This window comes from Garra rufa, chromosome 7 (assembly GCF_049309525.1).
Source record: "Garra rufa chromosome 7, GarRuf1.0, whole genome shotgun sequence".
Classification (NCBI taxonomy): Eukaryota; Metazoa; Chordata; class Actinopteri; order Cypriniformes; family Cyprinidae; genus Garra; species Garra rufa.
In genome coordinates this window covers 48,112,349-48,132,490 of record NC_133367.1, presented here as the reverse complement: position 1 = coordinate 48,132,490, position 20,142 = coordinate 48,112,349, and the positions used below count along the sequence as shown (strand labels likewise).

Sequence of the window (20,142 nt, the reverse complement as noted above, 5' to 3'; positions counted from 1 at the left end):
TTCGGGTGATTTTTGGTCAGACAACTGAAGAATATTTTTTATTAATCAGACCAATGTGACTATATCCATTTATGCATCAAGTTTTTCACTATTATAATCATGTATTGCCTGTGTTTGAGAAGGCCCACATTAGAAAAAGCATAGCCATCTGGAAATGTGCAGACATACCTTATCTGCCTTAGCTGCACGCCCTGTTCTGACATTAGATAAAAGATATATGATGGGGCCTCTTCCCTGACTAAAGTGGTGGCCCCCAGTCCGTTTCCTGATACCGGACTTAAGGAGAACCATATGTGCGAAATGTATAAAACACGCCTAGAAGAAAACACTATAAAGGAGGAATGCCAAACAGAGACCCGACAGATTCTCCTGCAGGGTCTCTCATTCTTTGTTACTTTGTTAATAAAGTCTCATCTTCTGGCTTCAAAACCCCAAGACTTGTGTGATCTTTGAAAACAGCGAAGAGGAAACCACTTCACAACCCAAAATCAGAGGAGAGTAACTGTGAGAATAACCCAGGATGAGAATATGTTCAACCTTAAAGCACACCAGAGACAGCAGATCAGCAAACTGGGTTAAAAGTCTGGTTTTGGTTTAGGAGGTCTGTAGACTGTAACTATAACTGTAGAGATCTGGCTGATACTGATCAATAGCCTATCAGTTTAAATCCTTCACTAAACTCTTCTTCAAAGATTTGATATAGACATAAATAGTTCTTTTGACACAGAAAACTTACGTTTGTCAAATCTTTTTAAAATGGTGATACACTAAAATGAATTTAGACATACCATACATATAGCTATATGTCAGAAACATGTTTGTGTTTATTACATATAGGTCCTCTATGTTCATGTAGGGTTTTTAAAATATTTCTTAGTTACGTTTCCTGTCATTTTTGGCAGTCCTTGTTTGTACTGTATATGGTAGAGTCTCCTGAAAGCTCAAACGCTCAAAACACAAGCGAAAAGAGGCAGAAACAAGTGATAGAACCATTTCATAAAAACATATGCAGTCTTTGATAGAAACACAATGAAATACATGGCCTTTTGCTCAAAATGTTGCTTTCTAAATAAAACTTAGGCACAAAAAAATGCATTAAGTAGACTCTTTTTCTTTTGATATATTGTATGTTCAGATATTTATACATCAAATATTTTGGGATGCATGAAAGATTTGTAAAGTTATCAAAAATGCTGCTGGCAACTTTTTGGTGGGGAACGAGTTAAAATCCTATATATGATGCTAAAAACCCCTCTTTAATTAATTATGCTGACTTCTTTAAATCACCTAAACTGCCTCTTAAAGCTGACTTCATTGGTGTCAACTGGCTAAATAACTGATCAATGTGTTAAATAGAATTTGTAAAGTCTGTATTGTATTTGATTTTTGCATTGAATGGTTTCAGAAGACTTTTATTTTGACAGGGTTATACTGTTTCCTGTTATCTCTCTCTCTCTCTCTGTGTGTGTATGAGTTCAATGATGTTTCAGCTGTTTCAAGTGAAAGCAACAACTAAAAATAAACAACTACTCACAAAAACTCATCTAAAGTTCAACTCAACCGCCAGTAGTTCAGAAATGTTTCTGTTTAATTCTGAAGATTTGTATTTATCAATGTTTGTGTTTATTTCTAAAACAAATAAAAAGAATGAAGAATGTTTAAAAAAGCAGTAACGTTTTGATAGGCGGACACATAATTGTAATATAAATGAAACAAATGCTTTAAACATCCATTTTATTTCTGATTATTTTTGATTTGGGCAGATCTTCTGGTCCTACCTCACAGCAGATCAAGTTTATGAACGAATGAAACGTGATTTATCCACAATCCTGCAGAATGGAACATGAAGATACTGAAGAACAAATAGGTTGGTGTTCATTCCTAATTCTCTAAAATAAAACTAAAAAAAATGTGACCCTGGACAACAAAACCAGTCTTTGTTGGCTGAGACACAACTATTTGAAAATCTGGAATCTGAGGCTGCAAACAAGTGAAAATATTGAGAAAATCTAAATTAATCTAAAATTAAAGTTGTCCAAATGAAGTTCTTAGCCATGCATATTACTAATCAAAAATAAGTAGGTGGCAAATTTACAAAATATCTTCATGGAACATGATCTTTACCTAATATTCTAATGATTTTGGCAAAAAAAATTCATTTTGACCCAAACAATGTGTTTTTGGTCTACCAGTGCTACTTAAGACTTCAGGTTTTGTGCTCCAGGGCCACAAATGTTCCACAGTTTTACAAACAAGGGTTATCTGTAATATATTCAAGTTTTGAATATCAATAGTTGTCTTTCTGCTATTACACCACTGTTTGTTTTTACACACCATTCCATCACTTCTGACTTATTTTTACCTTATAGGATTTACTGAAAACCTTTTTTGTTGCTTTCATTTTAGAGCTGGTGAGAGAGATGGAGGAGAGTAAAGAACTGAGTGAAGCAGAGGAGAAACATCATGATGTACAAGCTGGAGAAAGTCATTTGTTACTGAAAAGAGGATCTGGAAGGAGCTTCTCATGCGATCAGAGTCTTAAAGGTCACATGATAGTTCACAATGGAGAGAATCCACACACATGCGATCAGTGCAGGAAGAGTTTTGTTCAAAGATCAAACCTTAAGAAACACATGAATATCCACACCAGAGAAAAACTACACACGTGCGATCAATGCGGGAAGAGTTTTGTTCAAAGAGAAAACCTTAGAAGACACATGAAAATCCACACTGGACAAAAACCACACACATGTGATCAATGCGGGAAGAGTTTTGTTCAAAGAGAAAACCTTAGAAGACACATGAAAATCCACACTGGACAAAAACCACACACATGTGATCAATGCGGGAAGAGTTTTGTTCAAAGAGAAAACCTTAGAAGACACATGAAAATCCACACTGGACAAAAACCACACACATGTGATCAATGCGGGAAGAGTTTTGTTCAAAGAGAAAACCTTAGAAGACACATGAAAATCCACACTGGACAAAAACCACACACATGTGATCAATGCGGGAAGAGTTTTGTTCAAAGAGAAAACCTTAGAAGACACATGAAAATCCACACTGGACAAAAACCACACACATGCGATCAGTGCGGGAAGAGTTTCAAAGAGAAAGGGACTTTTAAGCTGCATCTGCGTTGTCATTCTGGAGAAAGGCCGTATAACTGCGATACGTGCGGTAAAACCTTTTCCTACGCAGATTCCTTCAAAAGCCACCTGAAAGTTCACACACAGGAGAAGCCTTATGCATGTTCTCTGTGTGGAAAGAGTTTTCCACGTCTGTGTGCTCTTAAGTTACACCAAAAAAAGACACAGCGGTGTCAAAGAATATATGTGCTTCGATTGTGGAAAGACCTTCGTTGCATCTGATAAACTAAAACGCCACCAGATCGTTCACAGTACAGACAAACCTTACAAGTGTTCACACTGTGACAAGAGATTCAACCGCTCAGAAAATCTGAAAACACATGAGATGATCCACACTGGAGAAAAACCACACACATGTGAGCAGTGCGGGAACAGCTTTAGACAGAAAGGAGGTCTTAAGGGTCACATGAAAGTCCACACTGGAGCAAAGACATATGCATGCGATCACTGCGGGAAAACTTTTGCACATAAAAGACGCTTTAAGGATCACATGAAAGTCCACACTGGAGTAAAGCCAGATGCATGCGATCAATGACGAAAGAGTTTGAGAAAATCAACTGAATCACATCTGCAGACTCATACAGTAAAATACATACAGAAATGCTGTCAATGCAGCTTACTAGACACTTCTTAACTTCTGTCTAGTTTCTAATAAAGAGACAACTGAAGGAACCCCTCTTTCTTTTACTTTAGTTTCTTTTTCATTGAGTGTCATGTTTCCCAAATTAAATGGTCCATTGATTTTCCTGAAATTCATGCAAATTCAAATATAAACACCCTTTGAGTTTCCCTTTAACTGTGATCAGTGATGCATTATACATACATTTGGACAGACTATGTGATGGTCCACTTAGTAGTTTCTGTTTCACTTTATTCATTATACTGATGTCTTCAAATCACCTGTAAACTGCTGGTGTCAACAGACCGAAAAAAAAAAAAAAAACTAAACGCTGAATGTGATTTAAATGTAATTGAGCTCAATTGTTTAACTGGATTGGATTATTTTAATGTGGTATTTTTGATATTCTCTGTATTTCTCTATATGCTTGTTTTTTTTTTCAGACATTAAAATATAAAATAAAGCTTTAATTTTTACAGTTTTTCCTTCAAAATTAGAACGTGTCTTGTTTTTTTTTAATCATACATTCTTACTATAATTTACAGGAGACACCTACAAAAATGTAATTTAGTGTAACAGTACTTCATACACTATTTCACGAGTTCACACTTACATATAATAAACTGAGAATGGGTTAAGCGTATTTGGCGATCTGTCCGATGGAAGGGCTCTGAGCTCGGAATTTTGGCCCGAACTCAGAGTACCCCCAAAAAGCAATAAAGCCAAGGACAGCTGCCCGACCAATAGGCTAACCCCCAAAAAGCGTGACAAAATTTTGGTGGGGCAGGAGCTGGAGCTTTGGAGTAACTTAGGCCCTGTTTACACTGCAGGGCCCGGATTCATAAAAAATCTTAGTGCAAAGAGTTGCTCCTAGGGACAAAATTCTAAGAAAATTCTTAGAAATGTGGGTGTTTCCTCTTAAAATTAAAGAAAAGATCCTAGCAAAGAAAAAAGTAATTCAGAAAGAATCTTAACCCTTAAAAGAGGTCTTAAGGTCCAAATTGTTAGGAGTAGGGACGAGGACTTTTAAGAGGCTTAAGAGTTTCTTTAGCAGTGACAAAACATGAGGAGGGCAATGCAATATTTTGCACACAATGCATGACAGTGATTTCATAAGATGCCACACATGAGATAATGTTTGTGACTGATTTTGTAAAGAGACATGCTAACATCTCTGACATAGTGCAGAAAATGGAAGAAACCACTAGATTTATTACATGAACTTATTTGGCAACTGGAAACAATGCAACTATGCAGCAGTAATAATTTGGATATGTTTACAATCTTTTATAAGCAAAGCGATCACACAAACAATTACAGCACTTTCACAACCTTAATGTGCTGCTGTTCATTTCCTATCAAATACATTAAATACAACATTAATAGTGTGGTAAATAAAAATATATATAAACATATTAAAATATATAAACTTTATATATAATGTGTGTGTGTGGTAGTGCGGTAAAACAGGAAAAATGATGCCTATAGTTTCAAAGTGAAGGCTTAAACTACCCTACACTTAAAAGTGCTCTTTTATTTCCTTCTTGGACAACCAACCAATCACAGTCTTCAAAAGGCTGTGTCTCCGCTAGCAACTGGGTCAACCCCGCCTCCTCACTAAGATAAAAGTTTTTGTCTTTTCTTTACTCAGAGTTGCTCTTAGATTGGTCCTGAATCACTCTTAAGCTAAAACTCCTGCGTAGGAAATTTTTAAGCCAAAATAAAAGCTTTCTAAGAGGATTCTTAGAATCTTTATGAATACGGGCCCTGGTCTTGATGCCTAATTCCGATTTGTTGCCTATATCCGATTTTTTGGACCGTCTGTTTACACGGTCTTTCAATTGAGACCCATATCCGATTTGTGTTTACACTTGCTATAATATCGCGCATGCTCAAGGGGGAGTGTGCTCGACACCGTAGCCAAGATGGATGAACACGAAATTTGTTTCATGATAGTTTTGCGATGTATGCGAAGTTCGCCAAACAACACCATGGTTTTGAGGCGGAGGAGGAGGAGGAAAAGGGCCATCATTGCAGCCTGTACATATGCTTCAGTTATTGTGTCCTCGACCATTCAGAGGAATGTCTGTGTAGGTGCCAAATGTTTGTTTTACATTCAAGAATGTAAAATAAGTTTATATTTGATATTTCATAATGTTCATGATCCACATAATTCATAATTTAGGATTTATAATGTAGATAATTAAAAATTGGATTTAGCGTTGCATTTGTAATGATTACATTAAGTACTGTCACTTTAAGCACGTAGACAACGACGGTGCTAGAAAAAGATTAGGGTTGATGGAGAGGGGTCGCACGGTTTTTCTGACCGTGTTTTTCCTGTCAGTTTATAGACGTGCATGTGCACGAGTCAGTGTTTGGAAGGAACGTTTTATTTTGTATATACAGAAGTCACATATTGTTCGTTAAAATAAACCTGCAACCGTGATTCAAGAGAAAGATTTCGTTTTTATTTTTGCATCCTGGAACACGCGTCAGCCACAAGACTTCTCTCTTATTTTTTGAAATTAGACTTGGAAATAACTTAAACATTTAGTCAGAAAAACCCTGGCTTCGAGTGGAAAAGGAATTTTGGAAAGGATATGATGCTCGTGGAAATCGCGGACTGTTTGGATAACGTTAACAAGGAACCAAAGGATAGCCGTGCACAGAAGATGAACGGTAACTAACTGCGTGTGGAAAAAGTTTTGGTAAGCTGCAACTTGTTTCGCTATTTTTGGAAGTTTGCCAAAATGAACGAAGTTACTGGACATCTAGTTTGTGGAAAAAGAGAATCGAAAATGACAGAGAAGGCTATTGAAGAAAAGCTGCACAAGTTAATTCAATCTAGAAAGGCCAAGTTAGGACATTTAACTAGCCAAGCTAATCAGATTGAAAGACTAATGGAAGACGATGTTAACGTGAACACAGTTAAACAGAAATTGCGTTTGAATTATCAAGACTCATTTGGAGAATTGAGCAAGATGAATGACAGTTTAGAGCAATTAATGTATGTGGAAGAATTCCAGAAGGATCAAAGCTCTTGGTATGAGCCAAATGCAAGTCGTATACATGGATTTATTCAACATGTGGAACTGTGGATTAAAGCAGCTGAGGAGCGTTTAGAACAAGCTAGGCACTGTGATGAAGACGTCCATCCTTCTGACAGCGTCTCTGCTGTGTCTGCATTGAGCAGTAGGAGCAGAAAGCGTGGTTCAACCACTGGAAGCAAAGTGTCCAACACTTCCTCAGTGCGCCTTAAAGCAGAAATAGAAAGAGCTACATTGCTTGCACAGGCAGCGGCTTTAAAACAAAAACAAGATCTTGAGCGTCAGGAAGCTGAGTTGAAATCAAAAAGAGAAGAATTAGATTTACAGACGGCAATTGCTGCCTCGGATGCCAAATTAAGAGTTTTAGAACATTTTGAAAATGAGCGTTCATCACAAGTGAGCCCTGCGCATGCAACGACAATTGACTCTGGATGTATTCCATTACTTGCAAGTCGAAATCCAGTCACCAACACAAAAAACGAACGTGGTGAATTCATACCTCTTCAGCCTCATCCTATAAGCACCCATCAGTTTACAGCGAAAGGCGTAACAGATGATCACACAATCGAAACACTTTGTAGTGTTATGACTCGTCAGAATACTATAACAGAGTTGATAGCGAAACAACAGAAAATGATGACTTTGCCACCATTAGACATTCCTGTATTCAGTGGTGATCCTCTTGATTACAATACATTTGTAAGAGCCTTTGAGCATGGCGTAGAATCTCGCACTGAAAGCCCTAAGGATCGTCTTTACTTTTTAGAGCAGTTCACAAGTGGACAGCCTAAGGAGTTAATAAAGAGCTGTCTTCATATGCATCCAAGTGAAGGTTATTACAAAGCCAGACAGTTACTTGGGGAATACTTTGGAAATGACTACAAAATTGCTGTGGCCTATATGAACAAAGTCTTGAATTGGACGCCTATCAGGCCAGAGGATGCAGAAGCTCTCAATGCATTTTCACTTTTTCTGACAGCTTGCCGTAATACCATGGCTGAAGTGAGTTACATGGAGGAGCTTGATAATGTCGCAAACCTCAAAATAATTGTAACAAAGCTTCCATACAAGCTACGTGAAAGATGGAGAAGTGTTGCATGTGATGTTCAAGAACGATGTGACAGGAGAGTCAAGTTCATGGATTTGGTTGAGTTCATAAATAAACAAGCCAAAATTGCACTTCATCCAATCTTTGGAGACATAAAGGATAGCACAACTGCCAAAACATCTACAACTAAACAAAACAATAACAAAGAGCAAAGAAAAGGTGTAATCAAGAAATCATTCACCACAAGTTATGCACAGTTGGACAAACAAAACCCAAACACAAAGTCAAGAGAAAACACAAATTCCATGATAACAACGCAGATGTGTCTCTTTTGTGAGGGTGAGCACTCCATAGACCTGTGTGGTAAACTTAAAGAAAAGTCACATGATGAAAAGATAGAGTTCTTAAAGAAAAAAGGACTTTGTTTTGGCTGCTTGAAGCAAGGGCACATGAGCAAATTCTGCAAAGGAAGAATTAGTTGTCAGGTGTGTTCTCTAATTCATCCTACGTTGCTACATATTAAGAAAAGGAACACAGCTGTGGAATCAGAGAAGAATACTAAAAGCAGTGAAACTCAAACAATCTTAAGTGCTTTTGTTAATGCAGAATCAAAGGGTTGTGAGCTGAATGGGGCCGGGGAAGATGACTGTTTACTTGCAATCGTTCCTGTTCAAGTAAAGGCCAGGAAGGGGAAAACAGTGGTGCAAACTTACGCATTCGTGGACCCGGGTAGCTCAGCCACGTTCTGTACAGAAGCATTGATGGATGAATTGAAGCTCACTGGGAGAAAGACTGACATACTACTAAGAACCATGAATGAAGAGAAACCCGTCCGTACGTACAAGGTGTCAGGCTTGGAGATCAGTAGTTTGTCCGGTGAGGAATTCATAGATCTTCCAGATGTCTTCACGCAAAAGTCAATACCTGTTGGAAAGGAAAACATACCACAACAAAAGGATATTGAAAGGTGGACCTACCTTAAAGGTATAAACTTACCTCAAATTGAAGCTAACATTGGATTGCTTATTGGAGCAAACGTACCTAAAGCTATGGAGCCGTGGGAGGTGGTGAGCAGTGTTGGTGATGGGCCATATGCAGTTCGGACCAGGTTAGGCTGGTTTGTGAACGGACCTTGGAGGGAAACCTGCTGTCATGCAGACAAGAGAAAGCCAACAAAGACAGTGGTAAACCGCATATCAGTGAGCAGTTTAGAAAATCTGTGGTTACAACAGTTTAAAGTGGATTTTCCCGAAAGTGGAAAGCATGACGAAGTGGAAATGTCCAGAGAGGACCATCGGTTTATGGATATGGTCATGGAATCTGCTAAACTGATAGACGGTCATTACTCCTTATGTCTACCCCTCAAAAACAGATTGGTCAACATGCCAAATAATCGCCCAATTGCTGAGCAACGAGCACACAATTTAGAGCGAAAGTTTCTCAAGAATGACTGCTTTAGACAGGAGTATACAGACTTTATGGACAACCTGATTCAAAAGGGCTATGCAGTGAAATTGTCCAATGATCAACTGAAGCACAAAGAAGGGAAAGTGTGGTATATACCACACCACGCTGTGTACCACCCTGTCAAACAGAAATTGAGAGTTGTGTTTGACTGTGCAGCGTCCTATAGAGGCACATCCCTGAACGATCAACTTCTTCAGGGTCCAGACTTGACCAGCAGTCTGATTGGTGTTGTTATCCGATTCAGACAAGAGCCTGTTGCGATTATGGCGGACGTGGAAGCAATGTTCCACCAAGTAAAGGTGTCTGATGAAGACTCTGATTTACTCAGGTTCCTCTGGTGGACGGACGGTGACTGCAATCAAACACTGAACGAGCACAAGATGACTGTGCATTTGTTTGGGGCCACATCCTCACCCAGTTGCGCCAATTTTGCCTTGAGGAGGTGTGCTGAAGATCAGCGTGGGCAGTTCAGAGAAGAAGTGGTTCAGACAGTTCTTCAGAATTTTTACGTCGATGACTGTCTCAAGTCTGTTGCCACAGAGGAGGCAGCCATATTAATGTGTCAGGATCTTATGAAGATCTGTGCTAATGGAGGATTCCGTCTCAACAAATGGGTGAGCAACCGACGTAAAGTGCTCGATTCGATCCCGAAGTCTGAACTGGCTACAGAAATGAAAACCTTGGATCTGGATAATGAGGAACTTCCTCTGGAGAGGGCTCTCGGTCTCAACTGGTGTGTCGAGTCAGACACGTTCAAATTCAAGATCACCATTAGAGATCGCCCATTTACAAGAAGAGGTCTTCTGTCAGTCATTGGATCAGTCTATGACCCATTAGGCATCTTGTCACCTGTAGTCTTACCAGCAAAGATTATGCTGCAAGAACTGTGTAGACTGAGGACTGGATGGGATGACGACTTACCTGAGCATGTGAAAAGGCGGTGGTTTGACTGGTTAGTCAGTCTTTCTGCCTTAGAACACTTCTCAGTTGCAAGATGTCTCAAACCTGAAGAGTTTGGAAGTTGCGTATTTGCTCAATTACATCACTTTGCGGACGCGAGTGAGAATGCTTACGGATCAGTCAGCTACCTTCTCCTGCGCAACGCAAACAATGAGACGCATTGTGCGTTTATGATGGGCAAATCCAGAGTAGCGCCTCTCAGACCTCCTACTATTCCTCGAATGGAATTAACCGCTGCTACTGTTGCTGTCAAGATGGATGGTGTTCTAAGAAGAGAACTACAACTGAACCTTGCAAATTCAATGTTTTGGACTGACAGTACGGTAGTACTCCGGTATCTCCAAAATGAGACCACTCGTTTCCGCACATTCGTGGCAAACAGAGTTTCATCTATTCTGAAAGGCTCTGATGTGGATCAGTGGAGACATGTCAGCACAGACAAGAACCCGGCTGACAGCGCCTCTAGAGGGCAAGGAGTGGATGAGTTCATGAAGAACACGACTTGGGTGTCTGGACCTGAGTTTCTTCACAGTCCTGAAGAGTGTTGGCCCAGCATTCCATTGAATCACACAGACATCACTTCAGATGACCCTGAAATCAAAAATGTCACAGTAAACCAAATAGAAGTGGAAGAAAACATTACTCCATTCATGAGACTGATCAACTACTTCTCATCATGGATTAAGTTGAAAAAAGCCGTGGCATGGTTCCTGAAGTTTAAAGCCTTGTTATGGAGTCTCTGTCAAAAACGCAGAGAGCTGTGTGCGTCTAATACAAAGAACAGCCTAGATTTTAGTCAACAGCTGATTCAAAATCAGATTGATCGTTTCAAAGCAAGCTTTAGGCATACACAACTTACAGTGGAAGAACTGGGTCAAGCAGAACTTGACATAATCAAATTCTGTCAAAAAGAGAAATTCTCAGAAGAGATTTTTGCTTTACACAAAGGACAGAGTATGAGGCGCAGTAGTCACTTGTATAAACTGAACCCTGTACTTCAAGATGACCTGTTGCGAGTTGGTGGGAGACTGAGCCGGGCAGCTATGCCAGAAAGTAGCAAACAGCCTGTTATTTTGTCCCGAGACTTTCATATCACCGATTTAATTCTCCAACAGATACATAAAGAGACTGGACATGGAGGGCGCAATCATATGCTCTCTGAATTACGCCAGAAGTTTTGGATTCCGAGGGCCAACACAGCCATCAGAAAAGTAATTGCAAAGTGTGTGACATGTCGACGCTTACATGGAAAGGCTGGAAATCAACTAATGGCTGATCTTCCACAAGAGCGAGTGATGCCAGATGATCCTCCCTTCACCCGAGTAGGTGTAGATTATTTCGGACCGTTCGAGGTGAGGCGTGGAAGAACACTCTTGAAAAGATACGGAGTCATATTCACTTGTTTAACCATTCGTGCAGTGCACATTGAGCTTGCCTCGTCATTAGACACAGATTCATGCATAAATGCAATTCGGCGTTTTATGGCTCGTAGAGGACAAGTGAAGGAGATTCGTTCAGATAACGGGACAAACTTTGTCGCTGCCAATCGTGAGCTGAAGGCTGCCATTGCTGATTGGAACACCTCAGAGTTTCAGCATCTGTTCCATCAGCATGGAATCAAATGGACATTCAACCCTCCTACTGCTTCACATCACGGTGGTGTGTGGGAGAGGTTGATAAGATCAGTCAGAAAGGTGCTGAATTCCACTGCAAGAGAGCAAATTCTTGATGAGGAAGGCCTTCATACAGTTTTATGTGAGGCAGAGTCGATCATCAACAGCCGACCGATCACTAGGGTATCCAGTGACCCTAACGATCTGGAGGCTCTCACACCCAATCACCTGCTGTTACTGAAAACAACACCATTGTTACCGCCAGGATTGTTTGACCAAAACGACCTCTACTCACGACGCAGATGGAAACAGGTGCAATATATGTCCAACTTATTCTGGAAGAGATGGATTAAGGAGTACCTACCTCAACTCCAAGAGCGCCAGCGGTGGGCCACAGCATCTAGGAACTTTGCAGAAGGTGACGTCATTCTTCTCGTAGATGACTGTGCGCCAAGGAATTCTTGGATTATGGGCAAAATCATCGAAGCTTTCCCAGACAAGAAGGGTTTTGTTCGCAGAGTAAGGATAAAGACAAAGACTAACATCTTGGACCGACCCATTACGAAGATTTGTCTGCTTGTGGAATCTGATCGGGCTAGTGGTAAAGACTAAGCCCCAACGATGAGTCATGTGCTAGTAACCTCTGGCTCTCTTTGTTTTTCGTTATTTCTCCTTAAGAAATGGAGTGGTAATGGACTTTATATCTTGGAAAGGTTAAATGACAAAGCAATAGACATTTAACTTGCTTATTAATAGCATCTTTGTTTTGTGAGAAATTTGAATATTTTCTAATGTGAATACTGTTTATTGTGCATAGTTAAGAGAAATACAGTAATTGTTCTAAGGTATTTGTTACTAGAACAATTAGGGGCCGGTAATGTAGGTGCCAAATGTTTGTTTTACATTCAAGAATGTAAAATAAGTTTATATTTGATATTTCATAATGTTCATGATCCACATAATTCATAATTTAGGATTTATAATGTAGATAATTAAAAATTGGATTTAGCGTTGCATTTGTAATGATTACATTAAGTACTGTCACTTTAAGCACGTAGACAACGACGGTGCTAGAAAAAGATTAGGGTTGATGGAGAGGGGTCGCACGGTTTTTCTGACCGTGTTTTTCCTGTCAGTTTATAGACGTGCATGTGCACGAGTCAGTGTTTGGAAGGAACGTTTTATTTTGTATATACAGAAGTCACATATTGTTCGTTAAAATAAACCTGCAACCGTGATTCAAGAGAAAGATTTCGTTTTTATTTTTGCATCCTGGAACACGCGTCAGCCACAAGACTTCTCTCTTATTTTTTGAAATTAGACTTGGAAATAACTTAAACAGTCTGGGTTCGGGAGAGATCTAGAGAATGGTGGGAGCATATTGTGGCAGGCTTTAACAAGGAGCAGTGGGTCTGAAATTTTAGGATGAGCAAGACAACCTTTGATACCTGGGGCCTCATTTATAAAACTTTCTTACGCACTGATTTGATCTTAGAGTGTTCGTACGATCAAATCCACGTCAAAGTACAGATTTATAAAAACCGTCTTTGACGTGGAAAAGTACTTATCTCCACGTCAGATTCCAGCTTGGCGTACGACCGTTTCCTTGTGGTAATGCCTGGTATTGCAGATAGTTCAGCCTCACTATAATTTGATTTCTTGCGCTCCTTTTTACTTGCCATTGTCACAGAGTTTTTGCTTTAGGAATGAGCTCATTTTATATGTTAATTAATTAAGCAGGGGCGTTTCGACGGCGAAACATTCAGCTGCACACAATTCCACGATCATTTGTGATTTATAACCGAATGACTGGCGTACGCATGGATTTCGTGGTACGTTCGTTTTCTCTGAATCGCTCTTACGATAAAATCAGAAAAGTTCTTAGATAAAATCAAGGATGGTTTCTACGCAAGTATTTATAAATGAGGCCCCTGGTGTCAACGTTTGTCCACATTCCTCTCCTTTGACCACACAACGTTTCGTGGGGCCATCCCTTTGCAGATGCGCGTCGGGGTTGCACTCTGGTGGCTTGCACCCGCTGTGGGCTATCACACATTGGCCCACCTACTTGGGATCAGCAGCGCATCGGTATGCCTGATAGTCAAAGACTTCTGTCTAGCCATGCGAGACGAATTGTTGCGCGAGTACATCCAGCTTCGACAGCTGGAAGAGCTGCAGAACGTCATAAGAGGTTTCAAAACCCACTGGGAGTTCCCTCAGTGCACTGGGGCCATCGATGGGAGCCACAGACCGGTGATCGCTCCATCTGAGGACCATACGGACTACTTTAACCGAAAGGGATGGGAAGGTGTTGTGGATCACAGATTTTGGTAAGGACAGCATTTTAAAAATATTTAAACACACATATTGTGAAATATATTGTTAAGCAGCCTTAAGATTTACATTTACGTTTAGCCATCATCCTTAGTATAGCCTATCCAGGTATATTATCTGTGCCTACCTTTTCATCTCAATAGTTTCCCAAACATCAATGTTGGATGGCCTGGAAGTGTCCATGACTCCAGAGTCCTCAGGAACTCTGACATTTATGACGAGGCAGAAAGAGGACTGCTCTTTCCAAATGAGAGTTACTTTTCCATACAAGCAGTGACAAGTACAAGTTTTATACCAAGTACCACCTCAGAGAATATTTGGCTCTGACCCAGCATTTTGCTACACAGCGCTGAACATGGCAATACGGTGAATCCCTTGCAATTACATGTTATTGTTTTGGATGATTTTACACTGTTGTGGTGGTGTGCAATCCCACTCAAATTACCAAGTTATCTTGTGTAAATAAAAGACCACATTTATTCTTGGTGAACATGTATTTATTTTGTCAGATCTAGGTCAAATGTTGACAAATGACAAGTGCATTCAACTCACCAGAGATCAGAACAAAGCTAAACTTCTCTAGTTAGCTGAGATAGCTCAACTGAACATGGGCTACACACAACAATTATGAAACAAAAGGTTTCAAACATTCAACTCCCTTAGTACTGATAAATACAAAATGGGATGCTTTTTCAACAGTATGAACAGCTAAAAAAACAAACTACATGCAGTTCTTAAACTTAAACTGCTAGATTATCATTATTAAACACTATCAGTTGTGGGTGTGGGGGATGACTGTTGGGGGCTGAGAGTATGTGTGGCTCTGGTAAGAGGTAGAAGGTTGGGCATCATGGGGAAAGGAAGGGATGTGTGTCTGAGGGTGTGAATGATGAGAGGAGCCAGTAGAAGCATAACCTTAAAACCAGGTATGAAAGTTGGTAGCTTCACTTTGGTGAGGTGTAACTGTTGTGCGTTTGATCTGGGTGGAGGGGAGGAGGCCGTGTGCGATCTTTGTTGAAGTGATGAGCATTTGTATAATCTGGGTGGAAAGGTGGAGTGTGGGATTGATCTGGGAAGAAGGGAGGTGGGCGTGTGGGTTCAAACCAAGGCGGGTGTGCTTGATTGGGGAATGACCTTAGGACAGGAGGTCTGCTGGCTAGGAACTGGGTGAACATGCTCATCATACGTAACTCATGCGCATGCTGGGCAGCCTGCATTTGAAGCTGAAGCTCTGTGTCATCCGTCTGGGTTCGAGTACTGGCAATCTTCTGCGCAAACAGCTCCATTGTGGATTCCATATTGTTTTTCCGTTTTTTCCGGGTTGTAGATGGACCTGTAAAAAATTTTTTTTATGTTTACAGAATTATGACATCTTTTTTTTATTACTTACTTTTTTACTTTTTCTAAACCCCTGAAAACAATTATATTAAAAGTATACACACAATGACTGTCAAAACATAGTCAAACCCTACCAGTTACACCCTCCTGCTGGCGCGCACCAGTTGCTTCTCTGATGGATGAGGTAGGCCTATTGTCACTTGAAAGGGTTGAGTCACTGATGGAGGTCTCAGGAGAATCAATTCATTCTTGTCACATAAAAGTAACAACTGGAACAGAGAATTGTGTTATTTAATAGGTCAGTTGTGGATGTGTAATATATGAATAAAGCAAATTAAATTTCGAATGTATAATATGTGTCAAGTACGGACATATTTTAGCCTAGGCTTTTGGTATAAAAATGTATTTACACTACCAGTCAAAAGTTTTGCAATTGGAACAGTAAGATTTTTGTGTTTTTTATTCAGTCTCTTCTGCTTGCATTTATTTGATCCAAAGAACAGCAAAAACAGTACAATTTTGACATATTTTTAGCATTTAAAATAACACATTCTCATGATTTTCTACTTGACTATATTTTTAGCATCATTTCTCCATTTAAAATGATCCTTCAGAAAACATTCTACTGATTTGCTGCTCAAAATGTCTTAATGTAAAAACTGTGGAGTAGAATTTGTAAATGTTTTAATAAATAGAAAGTTCTGAAGAACAGCATTTGTCAGCAATAGAAATCTTTTGTAACATTCTAAATTTATCAATTTAAAGCATCCTTGCTAAATAAAAATATTATGTTCTATAATTCCAAACTTTTGAATGGTATAGCGTATAATGATAAAAAAGCATTTGAATGCAGGTAAATGCTGATCTTTATCTTTCTATTCATCAATAAGTCAGCCTTTCATAACTTTTCCAAACAAATTGACAATTTATCTACTTTTTAACCTCAAATGCTGGTCTTGTCTCATCTCTGCGCAGCTCATGCGATCTCTGTGTGATTCTGGTAAATACAGTTAGGGTACGTCTAAAAACTCCCATCTCGTTTTCTTCCCTAACTTCAAAATCACCTTAGATCGCTGCAAAAGTACCGACATAGTGTTTACAAAGTGAACATACAAAGAAACTCAAACTCCCTTAACAAAAAAAAAAAGAAAAAAAAAGGAAAAAACAACATTGTAGGACGATTTTGACATTGAAGTTTTTAGACATCCCCTAACTGCATTGACCCGGATTCTATTGACTACACATTCACTGCGCAGAGATGAGATAAGATGAGCATTTGATTTGATTTTTTTGATTTTTTATTTTATTTAATAAAATAACCGATGGTTTGGCTAGATGAGACCCTTCCTCCTCGACTGGGATCGTTTAGAGTCTTTTGAAGCTGCATTTAAACTGCATTTGGGAAGTTCAAACTTCGGGGCTCCATCCATATCCATTATAAAGAGAGAAATCCTCAAATGTTTTCCTCAAAAAAAATATAATTTCTTTACGACTGAGAAAAGAAAGACATGAACATTTTGGATGACAAGGGGGTGACTACATTATCTGTGTAATGTTGTTATGAAAGTGAACTAATGCTTTAACCTGCGCAGATTTGGCTTGCATCAAATGTTGTTCATCTGTGTAAATGCATATGGTTTATAACCTTTTTTGGCTTTTTGATTTTGGCTGAGAAGAATCCAGTAGATGAGAATCTCTGTTGTATTTGGACTTTCTGGTCTGATTCCAACACAGATTCACAGACACACACTGTTCATGACTTAACTTAAAGATAATTCATTTATTTGCAGAAGAAACAACAGAACTCAGAGATAAATGCACACGCACACGCACACACACACACACACACACGCACACACACACGCACACGCGCACACGCACACGCACACACGCACACACACAGGTTCATGGCTCCCAGCCTTTTCCACCAGGTTGAGTCGGGAGCCTGAGCCCCACTAGTCCCGCTACATCCTCGAGTGCGCGCTCTCCGCGTCCCCGATAGCGCTCTTGCAGACGCAGCTGAAGGCGCGTGGACGTCAGCAGACAGAGATACGTGCGCGCCGCGTGAAGAGCGTCCATCCGCGCGCGACAGAACTGAGCGCCAGTCACCTGAAACACAAAACACACACACACACACAGATCAGATCAGAGCTTAATCCGGATCAGATCGGGTGTCAGACGCGGATCACGTTCAAGTGCTCAGTTGCTGAATGCTGTTAAATGTTCATGTGGAAAAACGAGCTTCATCAAGTAAAGCAAGCTCGTGTTTTACACTTCCATGACCTGAAACACATTACTGTTACTGTAATATACATTCCGTTACCTGGTTCCTCCTGAACTGCTCCAGCACATATTTATAAACGAGAGTGTTTCTGTATTCGGAACCTTTGGCGATCCGGATCTCCTTCAGTAACCCGCGACAGGTCAGAGCCGCCATCAACAGAGACACTGACAGTGACACAGCTGACAGACCCAACCAATCAAACACAGAACCAGTCGAGCACAGAGACGCTTGCTGCGTCCCAATTCTCCTACTTATACTATGCACTAAAAGTATGTACTCTTTTTGTGAAGAAAAAGTGCATACTTTTGAGTATGTAGCAGAAAAGTAGGCAAGCTTTGGGACATACTACTGCATCATAACTGCTTCTTTAACAGACGCTCTGTTGCTTAGTTACCTGAATCCTGTCACTGTTTAAACTGCCCTGTCAATCATCACAGTTAATATTTATATACATTTTGTTTCATTTATTTTCTTACCGTATTAGAGAGAAATGAAGAGGCACTTTCTTTCACGAGTCTTTCATGCGGAGAACTCTGCTCTTGTGTTTGCAAAATTATGCATTTAAACGTTAATGGCCAACCCTATCATTATAAAAGTTCGGTAACGCTTTAGATTACAGCCCGCAAAGAACTACGTAAGTAAACTGAATTTACGGTGTAAGTTTCTGTATTTATAGTGTACCTATATATAACGAACATGTAGGTATAAGGGAAGAATATGTTAAATTTGGGTAACAAACCAGATAGGCAAACTGCAAAGAACTACATAACTATACTGAAATTACGGTGTACGTTTCTGTAATTATAATGTACCTACAGTATTAAAGCACGTACGTGTAGGGAGAACATATGTTACATTTTGATAATTGGAATAACAACCAGATATGTGACCTGCAAAAAACTGTAAGCAAACCTAAGTTACGATGTTAACAGGTATCTCTATTACTGTGCCAGGCATAAATCATACGTTTGGTGTATCTACACGTAAGCTTTTTTAAATTACTGGTAAAATACACTCTTGTTGCATGTAATTACAGGGTAAGTGCGCCATCTGCGGGCTGTAAATTAAAGTGGCGATTGTTCCGCTCTTGTTCAAAGAAGTTACAGGGTATGTACACAATACATAGCAACGTGACCTCATAATAATTCGTATGTATTTTACGTAAAATGTGGTTCTACAAAACATACATTTATTTACAGACACTAAACTATAGGTCTACATAATGTTATCAAGACTACACTTTAAACCCTTAAAATACATACAATTTCTGCAATCGTTTAATCATTCATGTAATATTAACTTCGTTTGCCGTGGTGGGACACATAAGGCGTTTTCTCTGACATGCTGTGACTAATAACAGAACCATAAAATACACGGAACACGCATCTTAATTACAAAATGAAACAATTTTATTCGTGTGCTGTAACCCAGATCTTCAGAATCCGATTTGCGAGGACCAGACCCAATTTCAAGCCTTTATCCGGCGATCTTCATCTGCATCTCGAACAGCGAGTCCAGCAGCATCAGCCATAAACCCGTGCTGTAGTGAATTTTGCGACAGGAAAATCGGACGTTCATTGGCTCTCGCCTGCATTCGTCACAGATTACGACATGCCGTTTTTCTGGTGAAATGTGTTGAAATGATGCGTGGGCGCCTTTGAGGAGTGGATCAAGACAATCTGAATAATATTTTCAGCGATTAACCATTTAAATTCTGCTCTCATCCTACTGCACCTCAAACCTACTGTATTCCGCCAGAGAGGACTGTGGCTGCAGACGCATCGTTATTTGGATTACTTTTTTGTACAGCTGTTGACATTTTTGCAATAAATAAATGATTATGATTGCACTTTCCTGTCTTTTATATTTTTATTACTGTACAGTCATAGTTAACGTTAGGTTTAGTGGTAGGAGTGAGATTAGCAACTTTAAAAAATATGTTCAGATATATTTTAGATATATTTTCAGATTGTGCGTATATGTATTGTGTACCTACCCTGTAACTTCTTTGAACAAGGGGGTAACAATCTCCACTTTAATTTACAGCCCGCAGATGGCGCACTTACCCTGTAATTACATGCAACAAGAGTGTATTTTACCAGTAATTTAAAAAAGCTTACGTGTAGATACACCAAACGTATGATTTATGCCTGGCACAGTAATAGAGATACCTGTTAACACCGTAACTTAGGTTTGCTTACAGTTTTTTGCAGGTCGCATATCTGGTTGTTATTCCAATTATCAAAATGTAACATATGTTCTCCCTACACGTACGTG

General features: G+C 39.6%; 2 protein-coding genes and 1 pseudogene across 2 annotated transcripts in view; 1 reads left to right on the top strand and 2 right to left on the bottom strand.

Moving 5' to 3' along the window:
- The window catches only part of LOC141338208 (uncharacterized), a 144,492-nt gene that overhangs the window by 32,005 nt on the left and 92,345 nt on the right, over positions 1 to 20,142 (bottom strand). The window lies entirely within an intron of this gene.
- On the top strand, positions 2,421 to 3,687 carry LOC141338904 (uncharacterized; annotated as a pseudogene).
- LOC141339243 (protein FMC1 homolog) lies at positions 17,342 to 18,034 on the bottom strand. Its single transcript, XM_073844876.1, has 2 exons — positions 17,905 to 18,034; positions 17,342 to 17,690 (listed from the first exon to the last, which is right to left on the bottom strand). The coding sequence occupies exons 1-2, from the start codon at positions 18,016 to 18,018 to the stop codon at positions 17,487 to 17,489; spliced, it is 318 nt and encodes a 105-aa protein (XP_073700977.1). The 5' UTR covers positions 18,019 to 18,034; the 3' UTR covers positions 17,342 to 17,486.